At 50.8% G+C, this 25,259-nt stretch overlaps 1 protein-coding gene across 1 annotated transcript in view; it reads right to left on the bottom strand.

Annotated features, from left to right (window-relative positions):
* PLPP4 (phospholipid phosphatase 4) overlaps positions 1-25,259 on the bottom strand; it is a 94,861-nt gene that overhangs the window by 38,692 nt on the left and 30,910 nt on the right. Inside the window, exon 2 of the mRNA XM_054581778.1 lies at positions 20,768-20,876. Within this exon, the coding sequence (XP_054437753.1) occupies positions 20,768-20,876 (109 nt within the window). The remainder of the gene's footprint in view (positions 1-20,767; positions 20,877-25,259) is intronic.

Raw genomic sequence — 25,259 nt, 5'->3', positions numbered from 1 at the left:
GCAGGGGGCAGGAAACAGGGAGGTAGGTGCAAAGACCCCATAAAGCGTGGTTAGACGCTGCAGGCTGTCACCCCAACCTGCAAACTAGGAAACCGCCGCCTCCCTGGATCTTGAAGAGGACAGAAGGCTCAGGCAGCTGACGCACTGGGCTAGGGAAAGGCAGGCAAGCGGAGAACAGGGCCAAACCACCAGACCGCAGGCAGGGGGGTTCAGGGGCAGGCTGCAAAGCGACCTGTGTGAACCCAAGCCCCTTCTGCAAGGCTCCCAGAATGCCAGGCTCACGTGCACCTGGCAAGGGACTGGGGAGGCTCCTCCTGTGGAATCTGACAGCCTTAAAGTAAGGGGCAGGTGCTATGCTCCAGCCAGTCCGTGCAAGCCCGGCTCACCCCACTGCCCCACAACAAAGCCCAGTGAATGATCTCTGCCCAGGTAGCTCCAGCGGTTCCACCTTAAAGAAGAGCAGACAGCTGAGCTGAGGGTCGACCTGTGTTTAATGGAAGGTACGTGTAAATAAACAGAAGGTGGGGAGCTGATGGAACCTGCAAACCAAGAGAGGAATCGTGTACCCATGAAAAAACGAACAGGATAATTTTTAAAACATCAGAGTTCCGGAAGGAGCTGTTGGAAATTAAAAATATAAAAATCAGCCCTGCCCAGTGTCCTCAGTTGGTTGCAGCATCATCTGATAAACTGAAAAGTCACAGGTCTGATTCCTGATCAGGCCACATGCCTAGGCTGCAGGTTCAATCCCTGGTTGGGGTATGTACAGGAGGCAGCCGAACGATATTTCTCTCTCACATTGAGCCTTCTCTCTCTCTCTCTCAAAATCAATAAGTATATATTTTATATATGTAAATCATAATAAAATTCAAAAGAATGTCTGGTAAATAAAATTTTAAAAATGTCCCCAAGAGATGAACAAAAAAACACAAAGAAGCAGACGACAGGAAATAAAAAGCTAAGATCAATCCAGGAGATTCAACTTCTGTCTAATACAGAATCCAGAGAAAAGAAACAGAATACAGATGGAAGGCCCACAAAGTTCCAGATTTAAAGGACCCTGAGTGGCCAGAAAATACAGGAAGAGACCCCCGTAAAAGGCACATTGTCGTGAAACTTCAGAGGACGAGAGGTGGGGCGAGGATCCTGCGGGATTCCAGAGACAGAGAGAGGAAAACAAAGCAAAGGAATTCTGGCAGGCTTCTTGCAAATGCACTGAAAACAAGAATCCTGCACAGAAGTCATTTTCAACCTAGAATTCTACACCCAGCTAAAGAATAAAGACACTTCAGACAAACGTCTCAAAACATATAGCTCATATATACTCTCCTGGGAAACAACAGAAGAAAGGGTTTTTCTTCCCATGCGAAAGCACCTGGTGTCTGTCCTTTCCCTGAAGAGGACACAGGCTGCCACGTCTGACATCCTGGACTCTCCTCAAGTACTAGGCCGGTACGCACACAACAGTAAGTACTCAAGTTTGTCATTTAAAAAAATATATCCCACAGGCACTAATTGTCCTATAAATGCCCCCTTTTTATACTGTAATGGAGTTGTTTAAAAAGGAAACATTTATGTGCACAATTCAAGTGCATTGGTCTTGCTTTAGAACTGCTTTTTGTTTAGTTTATTGCAGCAGTTTTAGGTTTGCAGCAAAATTAGGGAGGTACAGAGATTGTCCTTACACCCCCTGCTCCCGCACCTGCCTCTCCCATTATCAACATCCCCACCAACATCTGCTACAGCTGATGAACCTACGCTGACACATGATCCCACAAAGTCCATAGTTTAACTTCGGGTCCATTCCTGGTGTTGTTTACAATCTACAGGTTTCAACATATGCATAATGACATGTGTTCATCCTTATAGGATCATATGGAGCATTTTCACTGCCCTAAAAATCCTCTGTGCTCCACCTACCAGCCCTTCCTCCTGCCAACTGCAACCCCTGAAGTAACTCTTTTTAATACTGTTTGGAGCGTGGGCAACCTGTTTTCAGTTTTGTGTGTCATTTCTCTTTTGCAGCTACTCAACTCTGTTATTATAAAGTGAAAGCTTCCACAGACAAGATGCAAACAAACAGGCATCTCTCAGTTCCAATAAAATTTTATTTACAAAAACAAGCAGCCACCGGATTTGGCCCACGTGCTATCATTTGCCAACTGTGGACAACAGTATCATTCCCACCATTTTTACAGGAAAGAAATGTCTTAATAGCTCAACTGGCATTAATAATTCTTTTTTTTTCCTATTTTTCTCTCTGAAATCCACCCTCTTTCTGGAAGGGGAATCAATATGCAATCAAAAGCTGAGATTACACAATAAAAGATAATTTCCTTTGCAGAATATCCCTGCTTTAAGGCTATATTACATTTCTCCACTTTAAATCCCATGCTTCCCAAAAACTGTCTGAAGGAAAATCCTCCCTCTTTGAAATTATGGTCTCATTTTTTCCAGTCAAGGGTGGCTTAGGCCACCTCACAGAGCACGTCCCATGAGATGGCCACCACGGGGACATGCTGTTTGTGGACATTTGCCAGGTGACCACTTCAGGGGCATGCAATTGGACTGCTTAAAGTAGATTAAGAACAAGATCTCTTGTTTCAAAAACAAACCACTGTTTGATCTTAGTTCACAGAAAACCAGCTGCTCTCTAGGATGCTATGTGGACATCAACAACCTTACAGTCTCCAATACCTGGAAACAGAGCAAAAGCAAGCCCGTGTTTACCCAGCCTGGGGAATTCATCTCACGAGACCCCTTGGTCCAGAACGCCTGTGTCCACTCACTCAAGTCCGACCTGCAAAACTGATTTACTGAAGGGGGAAAGGGTGTGTGTATCAAAGTGAGAGTCCACAGAGGTCGCCCCCCGAGACCCACCACCTCCTCGGAGGAACAACCACTAGGCTTCCTATTAGCTCGATTAGAATCCAGAAAATGTTCCCTGCAAGGCAATCACTGACCTACCATTAAAGAAAAAGAAAGAGCAGATGAACATACCACCATCAAAGCCTACAGGATAGACAGGATACTGTGTCTGCCAAGCAGTAATGATTTATAACATTTTAAGTAGCATCTTAAGCAAAAGATAGTAATAGCCTCTGTTAAAAAGCTTGTCTGGCATGGATGGGACATCGGCCATGCACTGACAAGGCAGCTGGCAGGCAGCCCTGTCAGAAGAAGCTTTTGATATGCAAGGAGGCTGTGCATCTAAAACAAACTCTTTGGTGGGGCCTGCCCTCTAATCTCTGCGGCTCAGCAGCCTTCCCGCGTGAGCCATTCACGGGACAGCTATTTCCTTCCCGAGTTCAAACGCAACAGTAGATGTTAAATTGTGCTGCAGTCCTTGGTCTGCCACCGGAAAGCTGGGATGAAGGTTTTCCCATAGGGCTTCACTTCATACTGCTTTTCATTTTTGAAGGCTCTTAAAACGCAGCATCAAGTCTTTGGGAAGAGAGTATGTGCCCTAAAACAACAGAGGCCTTGACCGACCCCGCACAGATAGAGATGGAGAGCAGGTGGCTGAACCCTATTCCCGGTACCTCTAACCAATGCCAGTATCAGAAGCCCCAACGATGAGGAGACAATGTCTCAATACAGCAGGCATTCCTCCGCTGGCATCTTGGGGGGCCACCATTCAACCCTCTGTAGCCTCCAACAAACTAGAGGAGAAAATGAGTTATTTCTTGAAATGAACGTGGACTGTAAATACTTCATTGTATTTAATCACCAAATGCCCCAAAATACTATCAGGCCAGAGGCTGGCGTGAGGGTCAGCTAAGTGTCCTTGGATGGGTCACTGAGTCTGTCTGAGCCTCGCTGTCCCTGTGTATAAAATGGGGACAACCCGACCTGGCAGGGCTGCTGTGCAGGGTGGGGGCCACTCCCACGTAGAGTACCTGGCACCTGGATGTGGTTGACAGGCCCTGGTCTCCAGTGGCTCTGAGCAGAATGTCCGACAAGCACGCGGCAGGAAGGGCACCTACCTAGGATTCTTTGATTCAGCCACTACCAGGGTGCACCTTTGGTACTTAGAACAGAAAGGATGAGGTAACAGGCTTGCCAGAGGTAAAAATGGCCGGTCTCCGGGGACTCAGGGGCTTCGGGTGATGACAGCAGCCTGTCCTCTCCCGCAGTCCCCTGCGGTTGTAGCTCTTCTCCCATTACCCCAGCACACACGTCCTGCCTGCCACAGCCTGTGGACTCCCCAGGACACGCACTGTGGCTTATTGACTTTTGTCCCCAGCACCTGGCACAGCGCCTGGCACCTAATCCTTCAATAAGCCTTGATGGAACGAGTGAGGCAGGACACCCTGGACACCTCGGCTCTGGTAATAAACAGTAACACGAGTAACTACTGCTTCTTTAAAGCACTATACGAAGTACTTTACACACGATGAGCGGATTAAATGAGATAAAGCACGTAAACATTTAGGCACAGCACACGCTCCAGAAATGTCAGTGATCACCGTGTCGGGGTCTAAGCCTCAGCCCCACCGGAGACGGGGACATGGCCACCCCATTTTACCCAGCAGGAACTGAGGCACAGACAGGTGACGTCACGGAGCCAGGAACTGTCACAGGTCAAAGACCTTGCTCTTTCCACTACATCACACTGCACCTCATTCGTATTACTTAGCCTTGGCCTGAAGGCTGGTCCCAGCTCAAATATCTACAATCAGACTATGTATATTGTGTGTAGGTATGTACACATTTATATGCTATATATTGGTACACACACACACACACACACACACACACAGAGCACCTTCACTGAAGGAATAAACTAGAGTGAATGCTGAGCTAAAAAGCTGAAGATGCCAGCGAGCACGGCTAATTCCCAAGCAAGGTCAAGTTCCTGAATCATATGGACACAGGGTCAAGTGTCACGTGTCACACCCTGCTGAGTTCACAAGGCCAGCGCACCCAATGTTTTATAAACTCCAGAGGGTCGTTCACAGACTTATCACTTCCAGGTGAAGGTCTGGTTTGTAAGCCGAGGACCCTACAGTGGAGAAAGGTGACCTGTGCCCAACCTTCATGTGCCAACACTCTTCCCACCACCTGACCCCCCAGAGAAGCGTGACAGGGAATGACAGCCTCCCGGCGGGGAACTTACAGGAGGAGTGGATGCTGGGGAAGCTTTTGCGGCCCTCGGACACCAGGTCGGGGTCACCTGTGCAGTGCATTTCCGAGTTCATCACTCCATCTGGAAAGCAGCGGTAAAAGAAATCGGGGCGAGGTCTACAAAAGACACCATGGACATTTTCAATATAAAACGCTGCCATCACCAACGAGCCCCGAGCTGACCCCCACCCTCCCCTGCCGTCCCCAGCTCCTTCTGCCACCAACGCCCGAGCTCCTAAGTAGGACGGTCTGGGGTAAAGCTTAGGCTTCGGGGTCAGGGAGATGAGAGTCGGAACCCCCGCTCTGCCACTTACTGGTTTCCTGACCTTGGGAAGGTCATGCTTCCACATCTGTAAAAGGGCAAGGTCAAGGCCTCCCCAAGGTGAGGGCCCGAGGGTTCACTGCCTACAGGAGAAACCTAAGCTGGGCGCTGGTGAGTCACAGGCAGCTCCTGCCTCCGCCTCGGGTGCTGCCGAGCACAGGCTGCACCCAGGACCCAAGACTCCGGGCTGCTCAGGTCCCTTTATGTTGGTTTTGGACAGCCTACTGCCCTTCCTCTGAGAGCAGGTCTCAGGTGACCTCACGGAGAGGACCGCACAGCCCTGCTTCCATGATGCCGGGCACCCAGCCACCCAGTGTGGTTGGAAAGGCCTCACGGGGAGGGGGGACACGGCGGGGGGCACCGAGCCTCCAGCCACAGTCACGGCTACTTTGAGTATTTCCTGGGGACCAGACCCAGCACTAAGCACTGCACACATGCCCTGGGACAGATCCTGGGACGTTTTCCATCTAACATGTTCAAAAACGAAGGCTTCGAAAGCTTATACCCCTGCCCAAGGTCACACACAACCAGTAAGTGGCAAAGGCCAGCTCTAGACCCCCGCGGTTGCATTCTGGCACCTACACACCTTACCCCAAGCTTTTCTGCCTCATTCAAGTGAGAATTTTCACATCGGTGTGTGATGGCCGATGGCCAATCACTTCCTATCAATTCAACTACTGTTTGCCGAAGGCCCAGCACAGGCAAAGCTTTGCCACTGCTGCACATACAGGGCCTCTTTTCTGCACAAATATTGGGTCACATTCACACACGCTGACTCACTGGTCCCCCAGCTCTGGGATCTAGGCCCCATAATAGTCCATCAATATCTGTAACATATCAGTAATCAACTTCAGTAATCTATCAGAAATGTAAGTGTAGTTATTCACCTCCTGAACCAAAACCTCAACGCAGCCAAGGCCCGAGAATTAGCATTTTATGGACCCCCCCCCACCCCCCGCAACTCTAAGCATGGGCCGTGGGGGCACATGGCAACACCAGGTCACGGGCTGCTGGATTTGATCCTTCTTCTACGCCCTTGGTGCCTGGGAGCACCCTGCGTCACGCAGACAATCAGTAAATGCTGAGTTCTGAGTGGCGGGAAACAACCTGCCCAAGGCCAACACCTGGTCAGGACCAGAGCCAGGTGTCCGACTCAGGCCTTTGCCTGCTCCACTCTGTGGAGACCAGCTCCCTCCCAGAGCAGCCGGGGGAGAAGGCAAGGTAAGCGGGGAATGCAGATCACCTCCCAGGGGGGTAAGAGGAATGTGCCATAAGCTGGAACGCAACAGCCAATCCATGCTTCTTATCCCCGAGAGAGGAAGTCAGTAATCTTATCTCCCTTGGGGGGGTGGGCAAAACTGGCATGTGAGAGGGTGTCTGGTGAGCGAGGCCCTGGGAGCACAGTGGACGGACTGGTAATGCCAGCAGCTGGCCTTGACCCATGAGAAAGTGCCGTCAGTGGCTCCTTGTCTACTATGCACCTCCTGCTTTCTGACAGAGCTCAAAATCCAAAGGAGAAAAAGGATCTGTGCGGAGGACATCCCTCCCCCTCCGAAGGACAACAATCTCAGGAAAAATCAGCAGAGCTTAAATCTGTCCCATACAGTGTCCTGTGGCCACGGTTCCTACCCAGATGACCTGGAGCATCTAAATCACGAACTGCTTCTTTTTTGGAACTTACCTTCCCACTATTAACTTGATAGTGTTTGTGCAGACTCCATTCAAAGCGAGAGCCAAGGACACGGCTACAAAACAAAACCAACAGAGAGAGAAATAACCAGCTGGCTCTTGCATCGCAGTCATCATCCACCTCATCATCACACCATTTAATTTACGACCACAGACACAGGAGCCAATGCTTTTAAAAACAGAAGGAAGTCTGGGTGGTGAGAGTAAAATATAATTAGGACGGGACTGTGGAGAGTGACTCATTAAATTCCAAGTCCCTCGGACATGACGTTTCTCTCTGCTCCTTGGCTGAAATGTTCACCATTGCAGAGGGGCCCGTCTATCATGCTCCGGCCTGCGACGGACAGACTTAACACCACGGCAGGTAGACTTTCTTCTGCTGGTAGCAAGAAACATAAACTTTCCAATTTCCTTCTGGTACCCTTCTCAGACACAGTTCCCGTCAGAGCGGCTGCTGGACTCCTTCCGCCGACTCGGACGTTCCCATCTGGCAGGGGATGTAGCTCCTGTTGACCCCTCACCCACCCACAGCTGTCCATCTGTTACTGGCAGGTCACCATTTCTGAGGAGGTGAGGAGTCCCAGGACCTTGAGAAGGGTTTTGAGAAGGTTGGCCCAGGTGGTGCTTTTGACCACATAAAACCTCAGGACCTTCCAGAATACAGTATTTTAAAAACACACAGCCTGGGGTTTTCTCCAAATAGCTCGGAAGGACTTTGATGGATGAAGCACAGATCACCCACAGGGCGCAAGTGACGTGCGTCGCAGAGCTGCTGCTGCAAGGGCCTCGCACATGTGAGCGCCAAGACTGCCCCAAAGGCAAGTCAGCGTGAGGGAAGGTCAGATGCTGGGCACACGCCGTGAGAACCGTCAGATGCCCGCTCCAGTGCTGTGATGATAAAGCTACAAGCTACCACTTCCCTTTAGCAAACACTAATGGCTCAACAGCAGCTGCGACTGATGTAGGGAAATAGCAGTGGGGGGACATTTCCAGGAAGAAGCTGCCTAGAGCGACTCGCGGCCATTGAGGGAGACAGACGCGCTGTTCTGCAAGCAGAAAGTATGGGGCGGGGTTGGGGGGTGGCTGGCACCCTCACCAGGGGCACCGGCCACAGACATGGAGACAAAACCTACCTGCTTTCTTAAAACAAATTTGTATTGAATGTATTGGGGTCACAGTGGTTAATAAAACCATAGAGGTTTCAGGGGTACATTCTATAATATATCCTCTGTACACTGTATTGTGTGCAAGCCAGCCAAGGCCAAGTCTCCGTTTAAGCCCCCTTTGCTCTCCTCCACCTGCCTGCACCCCCCTTTCCCTCTGGTAATCACCATACTGTTGTCTGTGCCTGAGTTTTATTTATTTTTTTGCTTGATCCCTTCACCTACTTCACCCGGCCCCCCAACTGCCCTCCCCTCTAACAGCTGTCGGTCTGTTCTCTGTATCTACGAGTCTGTCTCTATTTTGTGTATTTATTTATTTTGTTCATTAGATTCCACACACAAGTGAAGTTATATGGCGTTTGTCTTTCTCAGACTGGCTTATTTCATTTAGTATATACCCTCTAGGTCCATCCACACTGTTGCAAAAGGTAAGATTTCCTTCTTTTTTATGGCTGAGTAGTATATCACCTCACACCTGCTGGAATGACTACCATCAATAAATCTACAAACAACAGGTGCTGGCGAGCATGCGGAGAACAGGGAACCCTTTTGCACTGTTGACGGGAGTGCAGACTGGTGCAGCCACTGTGGCAAACAGTACGGAGTTTCCTCAAAAAATTAAAAACGGAACTGCCTTACGACCCAGCAATCCTCCTTCTGGGAATCCCAAAACACTGATTCCAAAACAATATATGTACCCCTATGTTCGTTGCAGCGTTACAGTCGCCAAGATCTGGAAGCCACCCAAGTGCCCATTAGTGGATGAGTGGATAAAAAAGCTGTGGTACATCTACACAGTGGAAACCCACCTGCTTTTAACAAGTCGTGGGAGGCAGAGAGAATGGGAGGGACCAGTTCAAATGAAGGCCTCTGTCAAAGGGAAACTTATCACCCTGTGTGAGCCAGAGAACCCTGCTGTATCTCAGTGTGGTCGTGGAGGGGGACGGGCCACCATGGCGGAGAGCAGAGCGTGAGTCCGCCATTTAAACACCAAGCATGCACCTGGGTGTAAGCACTGAAACCAAGAGTGTGGAACTCAGAGAAATCCGCTGATTACGTTCTGCACACACAGGCTCTTCCTTCCCAGAACGCTGGCTTCCCGCCTCTCCCGCCAGCTCAGAGCCCTGCTGAAAGGTCCCCTTCGCAGAGGAGTGGAGAAATTCCCTGTGCTGCCTTTGCAGCTGTGTTCTCCCAGAGCCATTAACAGACTGCGAGAGCACCCAGAAATGACCCGGGCCTCCCTGGTTAGGGCCGGTCCAGCAGGATCACTGCTGTGTTTTCCAGCAGGATCAGATTTCTACTTATCCTGGTCCTAACATCGCCTTTGGCACAGAAGGGGTCTCCAGGAACAAGCGTCCCTAGGTGACCTTCCAATGCCCCTGGGGAACTTGTCCGTTAAACTTCAAGGGCACTGCATCAACCCCGAACACCCTGCCCGCCCCCGACCTCTGCACCAGCTGGGCTCAGAGCAGCACAGCACGGTCCTTTGATCCAGGGAGCTGGGCTAGAAAATGCGAGGTAACCACCAACAGCTGGCGGCCTCCCTCTCTGATCAAAAGGAAACGTAAAGGAGCAGGGATCTGGAGCAACAACGTTGAGGGTGGATGTCCTCACAGAGTTCTGGACGGAAACTGAACCAATTATTTTTTCATCTGAAGAGCACAACCCCCGGGGCATCAATACGGGGTCCCTCGCTGATCCCAGAGAGGAGGCTGGCCGGGCAGGAAATGATGGCCCTCATCGGGGACGTGCCGACTGATAATGACCCGGTGGGTCTGGTTTATGCGGGCCGTGCTGACGGCCTCCCACGGCTCTGCGGGCTTGAGAGAAGTCACAACAACAAACCAGACCATGTCTGGTAGCAAAATTCAAAGCCATGTGTTGTGTGAGCTGGCCTGCAAGCAGCCTGCACTGAGGACACGTTGCTTAATAAGCATCCCAGAGGCTCCGAGGGCTTCTGTCACTACTTCTGCTGTTGCTGACGTTTAACACCTTCCTTCCCTACCAGGGCTCTGTCACGCAGACCTGGCTGCACTCTGCCTGCTTCCCGTAAAGCCTGATGCGGCGTGAGCCGAGCCTCCCTTCCCTTGTCCAACAGCAGGTGTGCAAAGGTGCCCGCTGCGGCCATGCTGCTAAGGGAGGCGCGGGGAGTCAGGTCTGCGGCAGATGCCTGAGGAGAGGAGGGACGGAGCACTAAGCCCCCTCGCCGAGAAAGTCCTGACTTCCAGGGAACAGTGGAAAAGCTATTCCTAGTTTTCTGTCCTTGTTTTTTAAAGATCATTCCTCCACCCCCTACTGCTAAAGCTTCTTGAAAGAAGAGTTTCTGGTTTTGCTCTTTTTAATGTGTACAATGTGAGGCTTTTCACTTCTGCAGGACAGGCTCTCGTTCATCTAGGCAAACAGAACACCCAGAAACTCCACCTTCTTCATTAATGTACAGGAGGCAGTGTGTGGGGTACAGCTGGAAATGCCACCTAAGGGAGATTTAGCTGAGAGTGAAAAAGTCTAGAGAAAGGAGCGGGGAGCTCCCTGCTACCTTAACAGCGGCCAGACTTCAAAAGCGGGCCGTAAATTAGCACGGAGCTCCGACCCACAGCCACGTATCTGGGGGTTATCGTGCCAGAGGAGAGGTCAGAACGAAAAGTGAGGTGAAGGCATTTCCAGGTCCCCAGAGAGGGACCAACAGGACACTCTGGGGACCACAGTGACATCGGCCCAAGCGCCACCCGAGCTGCTCGAGCCATGTGTGGCAGGGAGGAGCACCAATGCCCTTGTCGGAAAAGCTGACCTTTCTGCCGTCAGCCGAGGAGACTGGGGCCACATGGCCACCAAACCCTGAGGGCACCGACGGCGGCCCGGGGTACTCGCCTGGCCTGAGGGAGGGCGTTTAGAGGCTGGCCAGAGCCTCGCGGCTTCTGTGGCCCCGCTAAGAGGTGAGTGGAGCCAGAGCTTCTGCCTGGGCAGGCTGGGCCACGGGCCGCCGTGGGTGCGCACCAGAGCTGAACGGGCACGCGGGCGGGGGCAGGGCACCACCACCGCCAAGCCCCATACCAACCAAAGGTGCAGCCGGCAGGAAGGACGTCCAGACAGGAGGACGGGGCCGGGAGCGTGCTGACGGGGAAGACACGCTACAGATGGCAGCAGTCGGGAGCAGAGGGGGGTGACTCTGCCCCTCATCGCCTGGGTCCCTAACTCCAGCCCCACAAGGCTCCTCTGACCCTTCCCCCTGTTCTTGGATGTCTGTGAGGTGGCTTGTGTATTCCTGTCACTAAACCCCTAATTGATTTGAGCTAATTTGCAAGAGATTCTGTTCCTTGCAACTAGGCAGAGCCTGACCAGCGCCTGGTTATATGAGGAATGTTCCATGTCCTGCCTCAGAGCAGAAAGTCCCTTCGTCCTCAGTAAGCCTGGATTTCACCCTCAACCCCACGTCCTCACCAAGAAAAGGACCATCCTTTGCTACATTTTCATTCTTCATAGCCCAGTAATTTACAAACATATCCTTTAGCGGGGCATCACCTAGTTTCAGATTTACTGGTAACTGAACGTCAAGTTCATATAAGATACCAACAGCAAAATTTGTGTGAGGGTCTGGGTACCTTTTACGGGCAGTGTCAAAAAATAAACATAATTTAGTTTTCCTAGTAATCAAAAAGCAGAAAACCTGGCCACTGGGAAGTTTATTTTGGTTGCTAAGCAGGCCAAAAGTTTTGGCTTTCTCTTAAAACTGTCATTTACTCGGCATTTGATTAATATGCAGAAGATCAGAAAACAAACTGAATCCCAAAAACACGTGTCACAAGCAGATATGGCTCAGCTGGGGAGAATCTATAACAACACTGTCACAATGGCAAAGACTTCAGCACTCTTTCCACAATGACAATTGCATAACTGCCAGAATGTCCCTAAGCTGAAGATGAGTCACAGAGCTTGTTTCTAATTTCTACTTCATTTTACACCTGCTTTTGACTGATTTTTGCCTCGAGATCAAAGGGTCTGTGGTGGTCGGTTTCTGACCTGCCTGTAATGGGGACCTATGAGCCACAAATGTGAGATGGGACAGTCCATGGTGGCAAGGCTTCAGGTCCGCTTTCCCTTACTGCCAAGAGCTACCTGCGTCTGCGCCGCAGGGGCACAGAGCTCTGATGTTACCGTTCAGCACCAAGGACAGCGACAGCCTGCCGCTGCCCCTGAAGAGGTGTTGCTTCTCTGTGCGTTGGAGCTTCTGAGAACTTGGGTTCATCTTGTGCACCCAGAGAAACGTCAGCGGGGTGCAACTGAGGTTTTTTAAAATCTAGTGACCTAATTCAGTTCAGCCCCATCCCCGGAAACAGGAACTGTGGATACTCTACCTAAGAAGGCTTCCTTAATTTCAGTCTTGTCTGTTCGCCGGATAATTTTCACCACACAAATAACAGCCAGGGGCGTGAGGAAAGAAATTGCCTGGAAGAAATAACAAACAATCCCTTATGAGGACAGCGGCTGGCCATCAGAGGGCTGATTGATAATTAGTTCCAGTTAGCTTAATTTAGACTCACTAGTTGAATGATTTTACTGAACACTCCTGACCTCAAACAAAGAAGGAGGATTTATATCTAGACTTAGAGACTCCACAAACTTGAAAAATTGGAGGTCTGACTGCAGGCTATAATTGATTCGCCATTGCCAGGAGCATGTTTAAAGTGGTGGTTTTTAAACAGAAAAGAACAGTCTATTATGGTGACATTTTTGCCAGGAAGCCCCACCATATCCTTCCCTGTGGAAGGGTGGAAGGACCCCTGGCCGCCCGTCCCCAGCTCTGTGGCAACACGGGAGCATGTGAGACTTCCTTAGAGCCAATCGGCCCATGGCCCCTTGGCGCTGTTTCGTTGAATATTCGTGTCCTCGGCAAAGCAGAGATCAGACCTTTTGCATGAGGTTTCTCTTCTTCCCTCCTCCCTCCCCTTTCCTTCCCAGGCCCAAAGCACATGGGAGGGCAACGTGTGCTTAATGAAACAAGCTGGGATGCAAGCAACACATTACGGAACCGGCCGTGAGGCCAGAACTATGCTCAGGTACCACTGGGTACTGGGGTCTCTCAAATCCTCACCATGGCTCTGTGACTCTCTCTGCCAGGCTTGGAACTCAGTATCACGGAGGACACATAGCTGTCGAGGGCTCTGGGGACCAGTTCTCTGCCCCTGTAGCTGGTTTTGATTCGGCATTCTATAATTAGGAACTTGCTTGCAACATTCCAACAACCAAGAGAACGATATTTATGTTACTTCCTTGGGATCATAACATGTCAGGATAACGCTATCAGAGGGGACTGAATACCTCACAAATCCACCATTGGCCTCACCGTCGGGGATGGGGGGGTGGATATGTGAGTAACTATTAATCAATACCATGCACGCTTCTGGAAGTTTCCACCTGTGTCCTAATGCAAAGTCACTTTTTGGAGAGGGGCTTCCTAATAGGACTGAAGCATGGCCAGAGATGCTTTTGTAAGAACAGAATTCCTCCATCTGAACACACTCGACACACTTACTGCAACCAGACCGCCAGAGCTCACAACACCCTGGGGACCCCACTTGGGGAACAGTCTTTGGAGACAGTTCACCAGCCACAAGAAGCCTTTTCCTCCCTCACTGGTTTCTTTCTGACCATACATGGTCGTGCCAAGCTTGACGAGCTTCCCTATCAGCTGTGGCCCTGAAAGGTCCGGCTGTTTAAACATCAAACAAGTCAGGATTGTCCCGCAGAGGGTGCTCACAACAATGCGCCATGGACCTGAGGGAAGCGGCAGGAAAAGAGACTCAGAGCAAAGCCGACGCACAGAGAGCTTGCCGAGTGGCACCTCGAAAGGCAGCACCCACTTGTTCAGAGTTCCCGTAAGTCTGGCAGCGGCTCCACAGGTGCCCAGGTGGCTCTCGCACCTGAATGGACAGCAGGGCCGTGACAAGGTCGGTTCCCTCAACTGGGCCTCCAGGGCAGGTCTGAAAGCTGACGTCTCAAAGAATAGTGACGCCACTCACTGAGAAACGCTGCCTCACAGCCTTGACTTGTGCGTTTAAGACTGAAGTGCTGTTTAAACAGTGATGACTGAAGCCCATGCTTATCTAAATCCAAAGTTATGGTCAAGGTCATGGAAGTCCTTGGCTCCTTGTTCCCTCTCCCTTGAGGCACTGTCACAGAAGCCCCCAGTCCCCAAGCAAGATAGCAACTCAATGGAAGCGCACAGCACCGCAATGACCTGCCGACAACCAGACCTTACCTGGGAGCACAAAGAACTGAAGAACACCTGATTGATTGGCTAAAAATAAAACCCCAGAAAAAAATATGCGTTTGGTAAGACTTTCCTGCAAAGGCTCCCAAATCTGAGCAGGAGCGCACCAACCAAATAGGAGCGGAGGGCACCTGCCAGGAGCCCCACTGCTCAAGGCCTCAGGCGGGAGCTGGGGACGGCACACGGGCTGCCCAGCAGCTCCCGGCTCGTGGCTCAGTGGCTGGCCAAGGGGTCTCAGCCTCACCCTCCTGCTCCTAACTGGATCCCTGCCCCTCCTCGCCTGATCAGAATGCTCTTAATTTAGCTTCTGGAGCCAATGCCAAGCACGCAGGACAACCAGGCTCCCCGCTTCATGAGCTTCACAGGCGAGGGAACGCAGCCACCAGACACACAGCCACAGCACCCGGCCTGTGTGACAGACACATGTGACCGCACGGAGGTCTTTCTCTCCTCTTCCCACCCTAACAGCATGTGGGCTCTGGTCTCATTTCCTCTTCCTGGAAACACATCTGCCATCTCGCAGGGCAGCGCTGTCCTCAGGTCAGGACAGATAGAGACATAGTCATATTTATCACCTGCCCCCTTTCTTACAGCTGGTTTTTCTACTTAAAGTTGGAATTAAGAGATGGACCCCAGGAGTCAACCCCCTAGGAAAACAACTTCTTCCTGGGACCAAAGCACCTTGGCACTGAGTAAAAGAGGAATGAAGAGACCACCAGCACCTGCTTGCACTCAGCAAAGCAGACTGAATTAAACCCAGCGCATGCCGCTCCCACCATTGCGACCAAAGCCTCCAGGAACGCCGTGGGGGAGAGGAAGACGGGCAGCGGGACCCAGGGCGGGGGCGGTTCCTTCTACCTCCAAACAGCAGTGGACATGGGGGACGACCATAGGCCGGCAAAATTTCCCCTGGTATTGTTCTCTTTGGTTAATGTTTTCATGGCTTAAAATAAAAAATGTTTGAAAATCCTGGGAGTGAATCCAGCGTAAAAAAAGACAGTGAACGATTAGTACTTATTAAATGGGACCCAGAGGGACCCGAACAAGGAGCTGCAGCCAATCACTGCTGTGGGATGCAGGGAACGTACTGAACTCTCTCTGCTGGGCTTTTCCCCACTGGCGATGTGTACCAGGCTGCTTCATGTACACACTCCCACTGAGTAAAGGTCCCGCGCTCTCAGATCTCACTAAGGGCCATGGTCTCACCCAGCACTCCCTGCTATTTAACTCCTTCAATCCTCCCAGCAACTCCAAGAAGAAGGCTCCTTACTTCATGGATAGGCAACTATCTAAGGCACAGAGAGGTTAAGCAACCTGCTGAAAGTCACACAGCTAGTAAGTGCTAACCCTGGGATTTGCACCCAGGCAAAATCAAGCCCTGAGCTTTTAATCACAGTGTTATTGATGCTCTCATTACATAAAGTTCAATGCATTAATAAACCATGGTAAGTGCTTTTCTCTGGAGTGGAGGAGGAGTATGAAGGCTCCTTTCCAGACACCAGATAACTCACAGAAAGCAGCAGTCATGGATGAAACACCCACTATATGTTAAGGGCTTTCCTCACACTTGTCTAACCCTCTCACTACTCTGTGAACATTACTAAATGGAAACATTTTCCTCCTTGCACAGAGAACAAAACTAGAGCTCGGAGAGATAAGAGAGCACACAAGGGCACGCAGCCAGAGGGACCAGGAACGCCCCACCTGGGCTGCCGTGCTCCAGGGTTTGAGTCCTGACCTGCAGATAGCACCTTGGCCCAACAGCACACCTTACAGATGGGGAAACTGAGGCTGAGATCAATCTTATATTGAAGAACATTTAACAAATTACTAGTTAATTGCACTACAAAGTACCCCCCCTCCCAATCAAGATAATATATAAAAATCATCAAGCAGGATCCGGTACATGGCTGGTCTTGCATGAGGCTATTCTGCAGGCTGGGAACACAGCTCTACAGAGAAAAATGTGTAGAACAAACGCCGATCAAGTGGAGCTGGGTTCAAGCCCCAGCTCTGTGACCTCAAACAAGTCACTTCACCTCTTCACCTTTGAGTCTCAGTTCCTCATTTATAAAGTGGGTATGATGATGTCTCCAGAAAAGTATTATCACTAGCATTTAAATTCCCTACCAGGTACTGAACATGTCTTATATGAGAAGTGTTGTAAGTTCTGGGTAGATTTTTTCCCTAAAGCCACAGAAAGAGACTGGGCAACCCCATCATTCTTCAGTTTCATACTTGAGTCTTCCTGTTCTTCGAGGGCTTTCCTATGACCTGATGCTCTCAACATTGGGGGCAGGGGAAGGGAAGTGTTGTTGAAGACCCTTTTATAGATAGAGAAACTGAGGCACCGAGAGGAAAGGTGATTTGTGGAGCTAGTTAGGGGCAAAGCTGGGAGTCAACCTTAGGCAGTCCACACCGGAGCCCACGCCAACTGCCCACCCACAGAGTCCGGCAGAGAGTCGGAACCCAGTAAAGGCTGGCTGTGGGCCACCATGTCATTCTTCCCAGGCAAACTGCCAACAAATGTCCCAAACCAGTAAAGGGGTACCAGGCTCCTGTGACCAGGCATGTGGGAAAAAGTGGTTGAAGCTCCAGCCTCCCTGTGCCCTTGGGGCCCCCTTAGGTGCAGGAAGGAGGTCCCAGGCAGGCAGAGCCTAATCCGCCTGGGCACCTCGTCCATGTCCTACATGACCAACGTCTCTAGCAAGGGTCCTGCCTTGTGCATCCCCCAATGAAACCAACATAGGAAATGCTGTAGCTACTCCCCCAGAGTGGGCTCCACCATGTGCTGATGCGGGCTAGAGGGGTTGTCGGGAGGCTTCTGGGAATCATCAAAGCCCGGAAGGGGAAAGGGCATGAACATGCCAAACACTTTGAAGAACCAAAGGGGTCAAAGCAGAACAGCCCAATGTTAGGACGTTAGGCAGAGGAGAGCTTATTGCTGGCGTTCATTCACATTAGATAAAACGAGGGGCCCAACGTGCCTGAATTTCTGGCATTTGACAAAAACGTGTGCTGCCAAGTGCTCAGAAAGACAACCCAGGACAAGCAGACACCTGGGAAAGGCCCTGCCGCGGGTAAACAATCATAGCCCTTCACAGAGAAAAGAGCTGTCTGAGACTTTTCAAAAGAGTCTAAAAATTAAACTGTCTGTCACAGGCCGGCTTTGTCTCTTTTCCTTCCCTCCTCTCTGAAAATAACTTTATTTCTGTCTTTCTTAGAAGCATCTTATTCCAGGAGAGGAAACTGTGTTGTCAAAGCAACACTATTATCAGTAATATTCTACATAAATTAGTCTCCTGGATGTATCGTGGCCCAAGCCAAAAGCCACAAGGGTAAAAGTCTTGAGTAGACTCTTTGAAGCCAAGGAAAGAAATTGGAGACACCCGTCCTTCCTCAATTTCATACCCGAGTCTCGCCTGCTCTGGGGCTTTCCTGTGATGCTGAAGCAGCTGACTCATGTTCAGGCCTACAGCCCCCACTAGCCTAGAAATGATCTCATTCAGCTTCACACCTCCATAATTAACTAACCGGACGCTGTCCGCAGTCCGCTTCTATCCCTGCGTCCTTCTGTCCCCTTGGCTGGGCCAGCTCAGCCCTTCCTCACCCGGGTCTGCTCTCCTGTGTGTGCCCAGCTCCTCACCACCGCTGCACGTCACCCGGGCCCCCAAGGGGGCATCCCAGCTGAATGGCTCCCAGAGGGTCTGTGCTGTGGCAGCTGCATCCCGATCCCGGTCCAGCCACTGACAGGTGTACACCCTAGGACCAGGAGCTAAATCTCACCCTACTTTCATTGTCCCCACTGAAACCATGGGATGACAGAAGTGTGACCTCAGGGATTCTGGGAAGGATTATCAGACATGCTCTTTAAAGCAATGAACACAGTTCCTGTGCCCAAGAGATGCCAGCTATTGTTGTTATAACAACAATAATGATGACAATGAAACTCCCTAGTTTACCTGAGCCTCTCCGCTGGCGCATTCCAGGTTCTCTTTTGCTTTAAAGGAGCCTGCAGGGTCCCTGAGGGTGTACCCCAAGTCTGATTCAACTTCCCATCACTTGCAGCTCCTACAGTTTCCCTACCCAGAGCAGGCTCCGGAAGTGTTCCCTGAAAGTGCAGAGACGTGACAACCACAGACAACACAGAGTGCACTAAAAAGCAACACCCAAAATACCAACGGAGTTCTCCTCCCCAAAAAAGTAGGTTTTTGAAGATGCTCTGACAAGCCCCACATGCTCAGATCAGGAAGCTGTTCATGACCTCTTTCAAATAAGGGAGCAGCTGATGGCTTGGGAACATCCAAGGAATGTTAAGTCAGACTCAGCGCATGTGGAAGGAATTCTCAGCCTGTCTCTCTGGTCAACAGGAAGCCAGCGTCTTCAAGGGAAACAAGCTCAAGGAATCCAAGGGCCCAACCACAACCAACTGTCTTATGGGCGGACACAGCCACCTTAGCCGATGGTGCCAAAGACAGGAAACGCGAGTTCGGGGCTTCCTGGTGACGGTATTGCCATTTGCTCTGCACATAACATCCTAACCATTATCTGGTGATATTCTTTGGTGACATTTGACCAAGTGGCTCCCCTAAAACACCCACACACCAAAAACACTGATTTCCCAGTAACTGAAACATCAAGGTTAATAGCAGCTGCCTTTAGCAATATTCTCATTAGAAAGTTTGTCTTTAGAGAAAAATATTCCAGCCAAAAGTAGAAGAGACCCCAGGACTGTTTTATCATTCATTATTGACTCAAATAATGAAATCTGAGCTTTCTAGGGAAACGAAACTATTTTTTAAAAAACAGTAAAAATGTATGTTCTCTCACATTTTTTTTCTATAAATACCTGAGGTTTTTAAAAAGCCAAAGCAGATTGATGATGCCTTGTACTAAACTCTTAATAAAACCCAGGAAAGCCAATCTAACTTTTGTGATGACAAAGTATTTTTCATCTTTGGGTTACAGGTATTACAAATGTATCTACTGCTTTCCTTGTGTTATTACAGACTGCAACTATAGCTCATCAACTACTATTAAGAAAACGAAAGGTCAGACTTTCTCCCCTGGGAGATGAGCGGGTGTGAATCGGGACTTGTGGCTGAATACCGTTCTATCCTCTGAGGACCGCGGCACTGAATAGCTCCTTGACAGCCTCCTCCCTGCCACTGCCAACATGTAAATGCGTTCCATGCTACGCGCAGCTGCACCCAGGGTATCTGTAGCGTTTGCAGCCAGACTTCAAAAGAATCCATTGTTCGCATAAACCTAGGGGACACAGCCACAAAGTTTTCATAGGAACATTCCTCTCCAAATTGGGTCTTACAGCACATGACATGGGACATCTTTGAAGAACAGGGTGCAGGTACGTGATGAAGAGAAGTTTCCCCCATTAAAGCCATGGAGTAAACTAGTCAGACGCACACTGGTTCTTTTCTTTTGAAGATCTGTAGAAGATCTGAGTTAGAGCCAAAATGGAGACACTCTTGTTTTAATACTCAAGAGTTAGGTAGTGTTCTACTCATAACCACTCTAATTTTTCAATTTCCCTGAGATTTAGCAAAGTCCAGTTTATTTTTCCGGCAGGAAAGCAATTATTTAAAAAGCAATTAAAATAACACTTGAATGCTCGGGCAGTGTTCTGGGCCTTTGGGTGAGTTTGCAGACACAGAGATCTTTCTAGTCACCACTAATTAACAAGAGTTGCTCCAGAAAATCAGAGGGGTTTCTTTCAAAATGCAAACACATTTCTTGTGTGCTCTATGAAACTTTGAAGCAAACATTTCCATTTACAGAGGCGTAAAACACAAAGGCTGGTCCACAGACATAACCTTCCATCTCCGAGGTTACCATCCAAAAGTTACATTATTGCTCTGTAACAAGGGGGAGCTGAAATATTTCCTCTGCTACAGAAAGGCCCGGTGGCGGCTCCCCCGAGGCTGTCTGCATCAGCGAGGAGTCCCGAACACAGCTCCCCGCCTACGGGGCAGCCTCGTGGCTGAGAGTAGGGCTCGGGGCTGGCAGCTGGGATGGGTCCTGGCCCTGCCGCTCACCAGCCCTGTGGCTGGGGCCACTTCCCTATCTCGCTGGGACGCAGTTTCGCTCACCGCCTTCAGAAGGGGTTAAAGCAGAAGGAAAACCTCATTTGGTTCACACTCGGGCGTACAGTCAGATCAGCCATGAAATCACGGTACTTACAAACATGAGGCGGGTCGGGATGTTGTCGGACTGCACCAGAGGATTCTTGTACAGCCAGATCTCCTCCGGCTGGATGACTCTCTGGAATGGATCCAAAAACTCTGTAAACCTGAAACAAAACGAAGAAACGTACGTGAGGGTTGAGCGCTCTGCGGCGGCCCTTAGTTCCTGGGAAGGCCACGGCCTGTGCGCCCTGGGGGGCGGGTCGCCCTCAGGGAACAGGAGCGGGTGGCAGGCGCCCTGTGGGCGCATCAGCCAGGTCCCACTGGGAAAAGAGCCAAAGGCCTATTGAGCCTTGGCAGAATCTTCTGTCACCACCTGCCAGCGGGGACCCTTTCTGGGCAGGTGGGACTAGGTGGGAGGGTAATGTACCGAGCCCCTAAGGACTTGGGGCTCTAAGGTGAACTGGAGGCTGAATCAGAATGGTGGCTCAGTCGGGGGCAGGGCAAGGCCCCAGCCAGCGCCTAGGAGCAAAATGGACTTGCGTCGGGGGCACTGGGCACCACTGGGGAAAGAACTGGCGGGAGTTCTTCCCTCCACATTACCCTGAGAGAGCCCTGCCACCCTCTGGGCCACCAGTAGGGGGCAGAGTGAGGGAAAAGAAAGCCTCCAGAAAAGACAGGTTAGGACAGGGGAGAGACGCAGAGGGAAGGAGAAAGAAGGAAAGGGGGAATGAGGAGCGTTCTGGGGCTGCTGTCCAGAAACCCAACAGTTTTGCCCTGACTGGTGTTGCTTAGTTGGTTGGGTGTCGTCCCACAAAGCAAAAGGTCACCAGTTCGATTCCCAGTCAGTGCATGTGCCTGGGTTGCAGGTTTGGTTCCAGGTCAGGGCGTGTGCAAAGAGGCAACTGATCAATGCTTCTCTCTCACATCCAAGTTTCTCTCCTCTCTTTCTCCCTCCCTTCCCTCCTCTATAAAAATAAATTAATTAGATAAAAGGAAAACAGCTTTAAGCATCCACCTTGTCATCTCTTCACCCTTCCAACCCTGTTCACATGCTCAGAACCCACAACACGGAGGCTCAGGAAAAGTGGTCACCACCAAGAGAAAAATTAGGGGAGGGGACAGAGGGATGTGGCTGCCTCGTCAGCTTTCAGCCAGCAGGCCACCGCCCAGCTCACCGTCCAGTTCTCCACAGGTGAACTCAGCTCAGAATGGCGGTCCCAAGAGACACAGGCACAAAGCTGAACAGCTTTCTGACCACGCTGCAGGAGACCTGCGGTGTCTGTAGGTTACACAGGAGTCACCATGAGGTCGGCCCAGACTCAGGAGGGCGGAATTGGCTCCGCCCCTTGACAGGGATCGGGCAAAGCGCCGTCGAAGGAAAGCAGGTAAGATGAGGGTGATGGCTGCGGCCACCTTTCGAATACAGCCTGCCACCCACAGGCTGCCATCCCTGTCATGACCCCACAGCCCCCACTTCGGAGACCCCCGGAGCCTTGATTCCCATTTCTTCCCCACACAGCTGGCCCCAGGGCCCGGAAGCTGGCCCCTCATGAAGCACCGTCTGTCCCCACCTTGTTGGTCTCCCAGGTGCTGCTGTCCTCATGGCAGCTTTTTAAAGACTCGTGCACGCTGGCTCTCCCACAATCCCTCACCCTACCCCAAGTAGCTGCAGCCAGAACACATCTCTCAAGCAAATTATATCCCCTGGGAGCGTACCAAGACAGATAGACGTCCCTTCTCCAGCCACACCGCACCCACCAGCTGCTGACTTGGAGAATCCAGAGAGCAAGGCAGCTGCTCAGAGGACGCGGGCCTCCAAGAGCAAAGGGGGCACCAGTGGGCATGTGGTGGAAAGAAAAGTGGGGACATTAAAGGGTGTCGCCAAGAGAGGGCCTGGCCGCCTCCTTCCATGAGCTCTTTACGTGGTTTGGAAACCAAGAAATGGAAACCCTCCCGTTCACCAGGGCTCACCATGCATGGAGGACTCCCCAGCAGTGTGAGAGCCCGGGAACCACGTGGGGGTCTGGCACCTACAGACAGAGCCGGTCCATGGAGGCGCCTGAGGGCTGGCGCCTCCAGCGAGCTTCCCGGCAATGCTGCTGCTGCTGCTGCTGCTGCCGCCGCCGCCGCCCTGGGTGTCAAACGTTGAGGCCCAAGGGGCCAGGGCATGTGCACCACCTGGGAGGGAGCTTGTTAAAAAATGCAGAATCTGGGATGAGCCCAGACCTACTGACTCAGAAGCTTTGTGTTTAACAAGCGCCCCAGGGGATCTGAGACACAGAGCTCTCCACAAAGCCCGTGTTTCCCCATTTTGGCCACTTAAGATCTGAGTTGTGCAGTTTTGCCTCATCTTTCCTCCACCTGTGCTGTGAGGTTTCTGTAGACTTTGTAAACCAGTCATTTTATTCTAGAAGAAACTTAACATCACTGGTTAATTACAAAAATCAGCATTCCCTCCATCAACAGCTTGTACACATCAAAATAAATACAACGAAAACCAGAGCGCTGCTACATTCTGCCTTAAAGCTGCGGCCTCTCCCAGGACGCTGCGAGGGTGGAGGGAGAAGTGGGCAGGGCTGAATGTGCCTTAGGCGGGTCATGTCCAGAGAGAACCTAAGCTCGCCTTGTGAAGCCCCTAAAAATCATCTCCACCACCACTTACGCTAGGGAAGGAGACAGAAAACAAGGTGAGAACAAAAATGACAACTCAAACGCACAGCAGTCTTGCCCTGGCTGGGTAACTCAACTGATTGGAGCATTGGCCCCCATCTCTCTCTCTCTCTCTCTCTCTCTCTCTCTCTCTCTCTCTCTCTCTCTCTCTCGATCTCTCAGTCTCTCCTAGTGACTAGTCCTGTTTCCATGGCCCAGCCTGATGTGAAGCAGCCCAGCATACTTATTTGCTTCTATAGGAAGGAGCACGGTAGGGGACAGTGGACTGTCATCTTTGTCTATTATTTATTCATTCAATATTTACTGAGTGCCTGCCATGTGCCCGGCGCTGTCCCACAAACCTTGGTGAATAAAATACGCACAGCCCCGACGCTGGTAAAGACTACCTTCACGGATCTTTAATTACAATGTCAGAATGCTGTCCATTCTGCCTGGAGGAGACGTTGGGTTTGGGGTGCCTCAGTAGCTGGACCCATGAGATGGCCTCCAAGCTAGAGCCATTTGTGAGGACTGCGGCCCGTGAAAGTAACAACTGTAGTAACAGCAACTAGGTATCACGTCTGGAGCCACCTGGTGCTAAGTGTTCTTTCCAACATCCCTCCTTCCCCTCTTCACAAGGTCCTTATGAGGCATCCCCTCCCTGCTCTGCTCCCTCCTGGTAAGGTCCCCTGGCCAAACAACACTGCGTATCAACAGCACCAGGTAGTTTCAGTCCCTGAGTATCAATCAGGTTTCAGTCCGCAGGGATTAGGATATAGTCCCAGCAATTTACTTTCAAATAGTTCAGAAAAATATATACACAAACATATAAATACAGGGATAAAGCAAAGAGGATTTAACGTGAACGATTGCTTAATCTAGGTGAAGTAAATGGGCATAGGTTTGCTCTTTCAGCTTTTCTATTTGAAGTTTTCCAGGATAAAATGCTGGTGTGGACAAGTGCAAGAGCAGGACCCTGAAAGCAAGGGAAACGGCATCCGAGGCAGCGTGGCCATGAAGGCACCATGTTCGCAGCCCAAGCTGTGGAGCTGAAAGGTCTACACTCTACCTTTGCCACCTACTAGCTGTGGGACCCTGGGAGAGTCCCACATCTGCCCTGAGCCCTGGCTGCCTCCCCTGTGAAGGGGGATAGTCCACGGCCTGCCCGCAGGGCCGCGGCGGGCAATGCATGGGTAGCACTTCTCATGGACTTAGCGGGGGCTGGGCTGTGCAGCTCCGGGGCTGTCTCTTTCCCCCAGGAGTTGTCTCCAACAGCAAAAGCACGTGGCACCACTGCTGCATCTTAGAAAAAGGAGAACACTTTCGAACACGCCTGTGACAGGCATGGGCATACGTGGAAGCTTATTTGGCAGAAGCACAATATTGAGAAACCATACGCATCACCCTAGAAGTCCAAATGTTTAGAGCAACTGTTTCCAAACATTTCTACAGAGGGCGCCTTCCCTTTGGAAGTAAACAACACAGCAGCCTGAAAATGTTTTCACTGCTTGCACTCAAACAGAAAATCTTGGTCTACATAAATCCAGGCTGCAAAAGCTAACACATCGGGCGAGTCAGGCCTCCAGAACCTGGGCAAGATGCTGCCTCCCCTCCCCGTCTGTAAAATGCACGAAAGTCTGCTGGGAGGTAATGAGGGTTGGGGCTCATCCTCCCGGCCCACAGGAGGCACTGAGCACCTGGCAGGACACTAGTCATCACTGAACAATTCCAAAGCGTGTAAAAAAAAAAAAAAAAAAAAATTCCAAAAAATTTTGCGTACCAAGTAACAATGTATGAACCTTACCTGGATCCTGATTTTTTTTTAAAAAAAATAGTGTTAATTTCATTGGGTGTTACAAATGATATTATGGTTTGGTGGGCAAGGATGAGTAGGGGAC

Source organism: Pteronotus mesoamericanus, unplaced genomic scaffold (genome assembly GCF_021234165.1).
Source record: "Pteronotus mesoamericanus isolate MK-2021 breed Mesoamerican mustached bat unplaced genomic scaffold, CSHL_Meso_final contig_657, whole genome shotgun sequence".
Classification (NCBI taxonomy): domain Eukaryota; kingdom Metazoa; phylum Chordata; class Mammalia; order Chiroptera; family Mormoopidae; genus Pteronotus; species Pteronotus mesoamericanus.
Note: the sequence above shows the minus strand (reverse complement) of the source record. Positions and strands in the feature narration are given on the sequence as shown.